At 33.6% G+C, this 10,545-nt stretch overlaps 1 protein-coding gene across 1 annotated transcript; it reads right to left on the reverse strand.

The window, feature by feature from the left end:
* Positions 1-7,982: 7,982 nt before the first annotated feature.
* Positions 7,983-10,545, reverse strand: LOC143629269 (uncharacterized). The gene is made up of 2 exons (XM_077098583.1): positions 10,308-10,545; positions 7,983-10,217 (listed from the first exon to the last, which is right to left on the reverse strand). The coding sequence occupies exon 2, from the start codon at positions 10,111-10,113 to the stop codon at positions 8,482-8,484; it is 1,632 nt and encodes a 543-aa protein (XP_076954698.1). The 5' UTR covers positions 10,114-10,217; positions 10,308-10,545; the 3' UTR covers positions 7,983-8,481.

The following is a 10,545-nucleotide window of genomic DNA, read 5'->3' on the forward strand; positions in this document are numbered from 1 at the left end:
AAAGCTAAGTTCGCCTGATGACAACTTCGCCTAAAGCTAAGTTCGCCTGAGGTTTAACTTCGCCTAAAGCTAAGTTCGCCTAAGGTTTAACTTCGCCTAGAGTCAAGTTCGATTAGAAAATAAATTAAAACGATAAGTAAAAGTAATCTAATACTAGGCCACCAGATTAAATCAGGCGAGTATTGATACGTGTAACTTATACAGTCAGCCGAGCTCAGTTAAAGAAGGGATTTACAACTATCGGAGGAAGATGCAGAGTTCAGGTGAGTTTCTAGCCCCATTTCCTTGTTATGTTTTCGGGGCTGTGTGCATACTCGATGTGAAGTGTGAATACACTTACCTTAAGTGGTAAGTGTATGCTATAGATGTTATACAAGGTAGCTATTATATAATACTTGTTGGTGCGTGAACGATCTTCGGATATTGCACGCATCGCCAAGGATAGTGATTGCCAAGTGGTTATTAGTGTGTATGAATGCTATGATGTGACTTGCTTATTATGTAAATGATATGAAGCATGTTGTAGACAAGTAGAGGTAGAGCGTGTTAGAAGTGGCAAGAGTGTAGTAAGAGTGTTAGTGGCACGACGATAGTACGTGGTAGGGTAAGCCTATACGTGACTACGTTATTAAAGCGGCAAAGTGGCAAAGTGGCATAACGTTATACGTTATTAAAGTGGCAAAGTGGCATAACGTTATACGTTATTAAAGTGGCAAGTGGTAAGGTGGTAGGTGTAAATAAGAGGCTAAGTGGTAAGGTAAGCAGGTTAGATAGTGGACTACGTGTCTGCGGATACGTATATGATGCATGTAGTGGTTGTATGATAAGTTGCTTGATTAACTAGAACTCACTCAGCGTAGCTGACTTTTAGTATGCACACAGGTGATCAGACCAAAGAACTAGCATGAGGATGGCACATGGCATGGATTGAACGGCTGGCATCTTAAGATGGAAGAAAAGATGTTTTAAGTATAATGATTTGTTTTATAGTATCAGAGAAGAGATTGAATGTTTTGTAACGAATGCTTCAAGTAAACGTTTCCGCGAAAGTTTTAATTAACTCTGATTGCAAGAACTATGTTTATGAGTAAATCCGACGCTAAAGTAGGGCTACCGGTTTGGGGCCTTACAATTCTTTTCTTAAGTTTGAGCCATTTATGCTATATTGTTCCATATCAAATTGAACCACATATACAAGAGTTTGCCAACTCTTTAACAAATTGATCATCCTTTTATTTGTTTGTTTTTTTTAAATAAGTTTATGAATCCCTAAAAAAATATACATTGGTTACCCTTTAGCCTTTAGGAAGGTTGTGAAATCAAGGGCGACAAAGAAGAAAATGGCTGATCGAATGGGTTATCGTGAAACGTCGGTGATGTCTAAAGTTACGAAAAACTAAGACCTCTCAAAATGTTGTTGAAACAACTAAGTGACGGCCACAATGACGATTCACAAAGTGTTATCCCAAGTTTAGCAAGGGATTGATGAGACAAAGATGATGTTTGATAGCCTCTTATTAATTTATTTAGTGGTTATATCTGTATCGGCAAGAGGTAAAATAAGTATCCTAGTAAATAAATTTTAGAAACACTTGATTGATTCAGAAGCTACCTCTTAACTAGTAAGACCAATTGCCCCTTATTTACTTTTAGGATATGTTTGGTTGGAGGTAATGGAATGAAAGGGGAATGAAATGGGAGAAGGAATTGAATGAAAAATGAAATGAAATTGATCATTACCATTCCTTTGTCTTGTTTGGTTAACTTATGAGAATGAAATTAATTATTAGTTAATATTGGTTGTTATAAAAAAAACTGTAGGAATGAAATAGAAATAATAAAGACACTCTTATCTCAAAGTAAATTTGTTTACCAAAAAAAAGGCTGCATCGGCGACGGTGGTGGTGGTGGTAGCTTCGACGATGAAATTGGTGGTGGCGACGGGGGTGTTAGTGGCGATCAAGCGTCAAGGGCGGTGGTTGTGGTGGCGGTGGGTGGGGTGGCGGTGGTCAGGTGATGGTAGCATTGGTAGTGATGGCGAAGGTAGGGTGGCGACGGTGACAATGGTTGCGATGGTTACGGAATGGTTGTGGTGGTTACGGTGACAATAGTGGTGGCGGCGGTGGTAGCGCTGGTGGTAAGGTGGTGGTGGTGGCGGCGACGACGGTGGCGATCAGGTGGTGGTGGCGGCTATGGTAGTGGTGTGTGGTTGTTGTTGTTAGGTGGTGGCCATTTCATTGAACAACCAAAGACCACTTTTTTCATTCCCAAGCAATGAATCATCTCATTCATCCGGTAATTATTGCATACCAAACATTACCATAATTTAGTTACATGGAGTGTTGTTTTTTTATTTTGTAAAGTCATGAATAGTTGGTTAAAATGGACTCTATATCAAATTAATATAGTAGTTGACAACTGACAATAGAAGGGGCCGACCATTATACGAGGCTATATTAATAGCCTTTTCATTATTTCTTTTAACCATTATATTTCCCGCTATCCAACTCATCTATCTATAATATACATAAACGATGACATAAAAATCTTAAGTGGCACAATGTGGTCGCTCCCCATTTTTTTGGAGTCACCAGATTTGCTTGATTTTTAAAAAGAGGCTTCTCATGCATTTGACCCGAATTCATTGGTATGAGTCTTACCAAACCCAGATATTCATTAAACGAGTTATAACATCTCATTAAATTAAAAGTTATTCCTACCAAATTATTGATGTAAAATTCCTATAAAATAGGATATAATAAAAATTAATATCTTATTTATTTTAAAAAAGATATATATATATTATTTAAATTAAAAAACCAATTTGATAGTAAAAAAAATAAACGGGTCTTGGGTCTCATCAAACCATAAGTATATTATTAACTTTCATAAATATTATTTATAATTAAAAAACTAAATTTATAGTAAAAAAAAATAAACGGGTCTTGGGTCTCATCAAAACCATATAACATTTAAACCGGGTTATAACATCTCATTCATTTGTGAAACAATTTATCATAAAACCATAAGTATATTATTAACTTTCATATAATAAAAAAAATATAAATTCAAAAAATAAATAAATATTAGAACAAACAATATAATCTATCCGACACTTTTTGTGAATGATTTCCACAAATTGAACATAAAAAGGTAGATTTTACCTTATTATGTTATATAATACGTAGATTTTATATGTAATTCTTGTTCTTAGTAGGATTTCAATGGGTATATTCCTTTGTGTGCTCCTGTTATAATATAGTGTATAATGTTAATTTAAATCCACAACACAATTAACAAATAACATATCTTAGAGCATTCACATCCCATTCTTTATTCTCATCCATATAGTTTAACTAAAAACCATTATTCCTTAAGTTTATCTATCACTTTTTTAAAACCTCTCACATCCCATTTGGTATAGTTAACTGGAATGCATGTGACATTGGTATATATAACAATTCAATGTAGTTTTTCTTATAATTTCATGGAAGAGGTTAAGGTTTGCATAATGGATTGTAGGAGTCTTTTATGCTAAAACTTTTTTTTTTCTTGAAATATAAGGATTTGGTGACTTACTAGTTATTAGGATGTGCCGATGTGGATGCTTTATTACAAATATAAGACTTCATTTGAAGTTTTAAATGGTTTGCACAAATTTATTTTGTTCATTAGTAGTTTGATATATGTAAAACTTTTTATTATATACAGATAGTGGTGGGGCTGGGCTTCTTTACTCTTTAGTGGAAACCCAAGTTTGGGTTGGATACTGGAAAGTGGAAACCCATAAGCTAAAACATCGTAGATTCTAAGTTCCACTATGTGACTATAATATAAAGGCTTTGGTTTAATTTTAATATACAATTTTTTTAACGTCGAACATAGATAAATACTTAGAGTACTCTTATAGGGATCCGATATGACTATAATATAAAGGCTTTGGTTTTGGTTTAATTTTAATATTAGTGACGAACACAGACAGATCCCTGGAGTACTCTTAGAGAGTCTGATGTTGTGAGGCCTAATCTATCTAATGGTATTTTACTTAGGCTTAAACCTAGGAATATGACACACGAGTTGGATTGTGACATCAAACAGAAAAACCTTTTGAAGAACCTAAGGTAAAACTTTTAACAACCCCACCAAAACGAGAATGGCTGATATACAATTACAACCGGAAAATAAATACTCTTTCTTGAACTATTTTTTAATCGGATTATAATTCGGAAAGTTGTGTTAAAACACTTTTAAGTTTAAGATGAAGGTGATCATACAAGATTCAGAAAGTTTATTTAGAGCCGTTTCAAACTAAAAATGCTACATTTAACTTTTCTTTATAAAGTTTCAATAGAACTTGCTTGTTGTTTGGTGAGTAATATAATAAATGTGTCGATCCCTGCCAGCAGTATTAACAAAATAACAATTGCAATCATGTGATGCAAATCAGCAGCATATCAATCAACTTTCTGCACGATAGAATGGATTAAAAAAATTGTTACAAAGAAGGCATTTGTTTTGAATATAGTTGAATATAAATATGACTTTCTTCCAAAAGTTTTCTCTTTCAGGTTTATATATTTTTAATAGTTGGTTATTATTTGAATTTGTAACCTATTAATAATTAATAATTATGATTCTAGGCATTTCATTATTGATAATTTACATTATTAAATTATAGGGATCAAAACAAAATTGTATTTGTTTTTTCTAATCAATTATTGGGAGGTGTTATATATAAAAAATAGAATGGAAATGCTAAAAATGCACCTGAAAATCAGGTATTTTTAAAACACTAATGGATATACTTGATACCCATCGATATGCCCGATACTTGGTGGGTGAGAACCTCATGAGTAATGTGATGAATATGAGACATAGTTTTACAATAAGATATGAGACTGAATTATCAATGCCTCTTATAATATCATCTCTAATATCAAACCCAATTCTCGAAAATCAACCTCAATTCAACCCTGATCCATTTTATTACCAAAACTCAAACCTAGCCTACCATAAACCCAAATCCAACAATCCAACTGAGCCGGTATGCATGATGCAAGAAAGAAAAAAAGTTAATGCATCATCAATTCATCATCATGTATGTTCCTTTATTACAGTTATATTTTAAAAAAAATTAATTTTATATATCATATAGGATTTTTTTTATATAACCCACACATATCTTTTCTCAATCTCTCGTTATCTTAGAGCATTCCAATTACCATCTCTATCTCTCTCTATAATTAACTAAAAAAACACTACGTTTTTTCTCTCATTTTTAACTAAATAATATTTTTTTTATACTTTTATCATGACCCATTTTTCTTTCCTTTATACACACAAATCACTTTCAGAAAATTTTAAAAAATTATAAAGTATAAACATTGTGTCTCTAAATTTACTCATAAACAAAAGTTTATATATATCCTCCACTCACATCTACTTTATATAATATAGAGAACTCAATCGCAATATTATGCATCACCTAATGGGAATGCTCTTACATGTGTATATCTCCCTTTTTCTTCTCTTATATTTACTCGTATATTTTCTCCATCTCGTATAGTTGCAAACACAAATATCCGGAGTGAAAAATCAATTTTATGGGATTACAATTTGCAAATGACATAAATTCCCACTACTCTTTTAAGTCGTTATCATTCCAAATTTACCATTGTGGAGACCAAGTAATATATGTTGATGTGGTTCCTGTCTATCATGCACCAAGGAAAGCATGTTACTATTTTTCTTAAAACGTTGTAGATGATGTGAAACTGAAAGCAACATTGATATTATGATCTAGGAATTTTATAAGTGGAATGGTGATAAATATATTAAAAATTGATTAATCTAGATTTTTGTGTATAAAATTTGTTTTAAAACGGATTCAAATGGTTCGGCAACACCCACGTTGTTTGTCGCGTTGTTTGGTGGCACACCTTCCCCGCAGCCTTCACATGTCAGCAATCGCCACCGAAAATACCTAACATGTTAACCCATTTCGATATAGTTTTGGTTTCTAATACGAACATTGCAACCTACAGATGTCTTCAATGCTGCTCAATAAGACTAGAATATGAGCTGAGTGAGTTATAAGTGAATCCCTACACAAATTGTTGTACCTAGAGAATTTCTTTTACATTTTGTTTATTTTAACACCTTAGTTTTTACTGCATAAAATTGAACATATTCAAATTTCATCTATAAAAACTTATTATACCATTTTAAAATAGCTAACGCCTCACGTAATGCTTCATGCCTTAGACGTTCTGGGACCTAAAACTCAAAACTCTCAAATGTTCTACGCTTTTTTTAAACAAAAGTTTTCACCGAAAAAAGTTTAAAGATGAGCATAAAAATCGAAAAATCAAGATAACCAAAAGAAGTTCATTAGAAATAACCAAACCGATTAAGAGATAAACGGTTTGGCTATTACTTTTTTCATAACTGAATTTATAATCCGGTTATGATTATATGTATATCTATACTATATATAATGCATGAAACATGGGCAAATTAAGACACCTACATTTTAAGTAATTCATAACTTGTAAAGCTTAAGGTACACCTTTTATAGTATGTAAGATAGGGACAAACTTGTCCATTAGAAAATATACATGAAAAAGTTACAACATTGTCCCCTCATCTTTACTCAACTTTTGTAAATTTAAAAAATTATTACAACATTTAACCTTCATCTTTACCTATGTATTCTTTTTTATTTTAATTGTAACCAACTTCCCACCAACGATTTTCCAGCGGCCGTAACTTTTTCATACGTTAATACATTTTATTAAAAATTACACCATAAAAACGAGCATTTTATTGTCTTTTAATTTGGGTATGGTATTGCTATAGTTTTTTCAATTAAAAAAATTAACATGTTACATATAGGCGTTCACAATTCAGTTTTAACGGTTTCGAAGTTAAATAGTGAGCTAAAGCGTTTCTTTGATTTTTTTTCATTGAAAACGAAAACCAAAGCGTCGAAAATTTAAACTGAATCGTTACTAATGGTTTTGGTTCATTAATAGTTTACAGTCCGGTCCGGTTTTATATGGCCTATTTTTGGTATAAACTGTAAAACGAACTGTTTTCTATGGTTTAAACATTCAGAAACCAGCTAATCAAAAGTGGCAATTGATTTAAACATTTTCAAGATTTCAAACGAACTTTGAACATCCGTAATTGTTACATGATTACTAGAATTTTGGTTTCCCGCAGCATCGCGCGGGCACCCGTCTAGTAATATCAAATAAACCATGAGCTGATATTCAAAAAATCCACAAATTTTATTTCTTATAATTAACATGTTGAATAAAAAAAATGCTATCGACTTTTGTACATACATTTATTATTTGGTAATCAAAGATGGAATGAAAAACTTGTCTTTCATTAAATGGCAGATGCCTTTAAATACATAAAGAAGAATAACGAACAAGACTAAAAAATAGGAAACAAACTGATGAACTAATGCACCAACTAAATAACGTAAGACTCGGTAGAATTAGACTTCTTCAACCCACGTGTAGATTCCACTTCCACCTTATTCAGCAACATCAAAACAGAAACTAACGGCACAAAGACCAACGGTAACAAGATGACCATGCAGGCATGCATGCCATATTTTATTACTTCAACATTCTTATTTGTTAATAAGGATTGCTAATATTTTTTTTGACCGAAGATATAATTGGATTTAGTAGTTAAAATTAGCTTAAACTCCCCCACATCCAACGCCTACGATTAACCGAATTAACTAAACCATTCTTTCCAATAATCAAATGAATTGAACTGCCTATAAACAAAATCAACAGGCTACGAAAATCTATAAAACAAACATTGGTTATAGGCTAATACCGGTTTTACCATGCTCCCTGGTCACCCCTGTTTTGACCCTTAATTTATTTTGCTCGGTTTTACCATGCTCCCAAAACCCAACTTTTCTTCATCATCAATGCGAGATGAAATGCAGTATATGTGATTTAAAATCAAAATCTCACTTTTACGCCATATGTGAAATACCAAATTTCGAGTGATGACTTCAGTAATCATATTTATGTTGTGAACCAAGACAATAAGAAGAAATTACCAGATGTGTTTCTGAGCAGCTCTACCCCTACAAGATACATCAGTAAAGCCAAGTGTCAATACATATATTTTTTTAAATGTTACATTTTATAAAGATAGTTAAATCTACCTGTTAACAATAATTGCAGAAGGAAGCTTGCCATGCTTACAAGGCTGGATTACAGAAGGATGACAGATCAGCAATTGGTAGTTAGCAGCTCCAAGAAACAACTAAACTCGCAAACTTTTTAAAGTTTTAACATTATTAAAATCTGAAACAAAATAAAGTGCACACAGCGGAAACTAAATTCTCAAACTTTACATGACAACCGAATAATAAAAAACTTAAGTACAGAGAAAACTTCGTCCATGCAACAACATTATCATACACACTAACCACGTTTTTTCATTTCAATCACGTTCTCTGTTAATAACAGACGGAACAGGTGGTTCCAAAGTAACACCATCACCAGATTGACTTTGCTGTCCTTGATGTTCAATTAAAAACCTGCTAGGGCTGGGGGCAAATGAGGTTTTTTGCAATGGAGAACTCGGGCCAGATTTTGAACCTAGCTCTACGTCTTCTGGAGGTACAGTCGAATTAGGATTCTGATTGTTCTCGTCACTTGTTTTCTTATAAAACCTATCCTCTTTAATTACATAATAATTTCCTGTACGCACTTCTTGAGCAAGCGAACACCAGCAACAACACAACCACAATGCACAGTCAGCGACCGCAGGTTTACCACAACATGAATTATTTGGAGGCAAATTAAATCTTTTTCTCATTTGAATCCTCCAAAACCCGCCATAAAGCAAACCAAATAAACATAAAAAGATTCCTGTTACACCCAACGCCTCGCGTACGGTCTCGTTGTCAATGTTAATAGCAGCCAGATTAAATATCCAAAAAGGCGCCAAACAGAATAGAAGAAACGTTCCTATGTGAACGTACATGTTTCCAAAACCGAGCCTCTCCATATTCCACCCAAAAACACAAAAGCTACAACATAACGAGAGGTATGCTAACGATATGTCTTCCCAAAAATCAAAAATACCCCCGCTCCATTTTGGAGTAATTTCGTTTGCTTGTTCGTCTCGTGGGGTGAATGAGAATCTTCTTTCAAATGATTTTACCCTTTGTTGACCCGGTAGGATTTTATGAACACTGTCTTGTTTAAGTTGTGATTCTTCATCAGTAGGGGTATCGTATTCTTTCCCGAGAGGGCTAACAACAGTATACACACCAGCAACAGCGGGTGCACCGATTGCTACAGAGATAGTTATAGCCACACCGATTGCAGGTCTATCTGATCGTCTGTATCCGACGTTTAAACCGCATAAAGAATATTGTGCAAGACAGTTAAGGTTAAGCAGCAAGATAACAACTAACATGTGGGCCCATTCGTGCGGTTTATAAGTTCCGTCTTTGCAGTATATTTTTCTTAACTTTGTGATATCTTTTGGTTTCCATCTTAACAGAAGTATAAGGTGATAAATACGTTGAGGATGTTGGTATAAACACATGAGGGTAAAAAGGGCATTTAGAATTTGGTTGTTGACTTCAAACCATGCGTCTCTTTGAGTTTTTCTAGGTAGCACATGGTTTAACATACCTGTCATTACAAGGAAGAGAATTGCACCCGATACAGCAACAACTATAATCCAGATTAACAGAACCATGTTCATTGGGTTTCTTATCCATTCTTTAGCCAACTTTTGATATGATATCCAATCAATTTTCTTGGAAAAGACTCTCGTGATGCGGTCCTTGATTCTTTGACTTGTGCTTGAAGGTACCGTGCGTGAGAATTTGTCTCTATCTTGAGCAATTTTTTGGAACTTGGCGGTTGGTGTACCTAAATTACTGAATAGAAAACTTGGTGTTCGGTTTGTAACGCTACCGTCACTTGGAGTTTGAAAATCTTCTTCTCCAAGAAATCCCCTTCGAGAGGAGGTATCAATTTGCAGATCAACACGACTCTTGATTTTAGCTCCATTAGATTTCTCAACTTCAACTACAGTGTTACCATTTGTAGACATTGTAATGTAGTCCTAATATGTTTTTAAAACGCTGGTTGCGATTAACAGTTTATTAGATTGCTTCAGTAGCACTAGCAATGGTGGCAGTGCTGTAAATGCATGTACTGAAAATGAAATTAAAGAAATAGAAAAACTAGTCAATTTATTGCTAATGATTTGTTATGCTAATGGAATTACGAAATGAGGAAACATACAAGATCAGAGTGAGTGCTGTCACTACATTCATCTGCAACATGCCTGCAAAAAAACCATATTTCAGTCATTAATCATAAGTCATACCATTCATTTAATCACAAGTCATACCTCATATCAACCTAACTTAATAACTTAGGCGGGAAAAATACTAGTTTAAAGTTCAAAGTTCAAACCCATGAGAACTCATAAGTTTGTGAGTATAGATTGATAAAAAAATTAACCTAAATATGCAGAACC

The sequence above is a fragment of the Bidens hawaiensis genome, unplaced genomic scaffold, assembly GCF_021521415.1.
Source record: "Bidens hawaiensis isolate Kalapana, Puna unplaced genomic scaffold, B.hawaiensis_p1.1 tig00005179_1, whole genome shotgun sequence".
Lineage (NCBI taxonomy): Eukaryota > Viridiplantae > Streptophyta > Magnoliopsida > Asterales > Asteraceae > Bidens > Bidens hawaiensis.

What these genes read in the sequence shown, in the direction of transcription:
- LOC143629269 (XM_077098583.1), bottom strand. Translation starts at nt 10,113, where the DNA reads ATGTCTACAAATGGTAACACTGTAGTTGAAGTTGAGAAATCTAATGGA.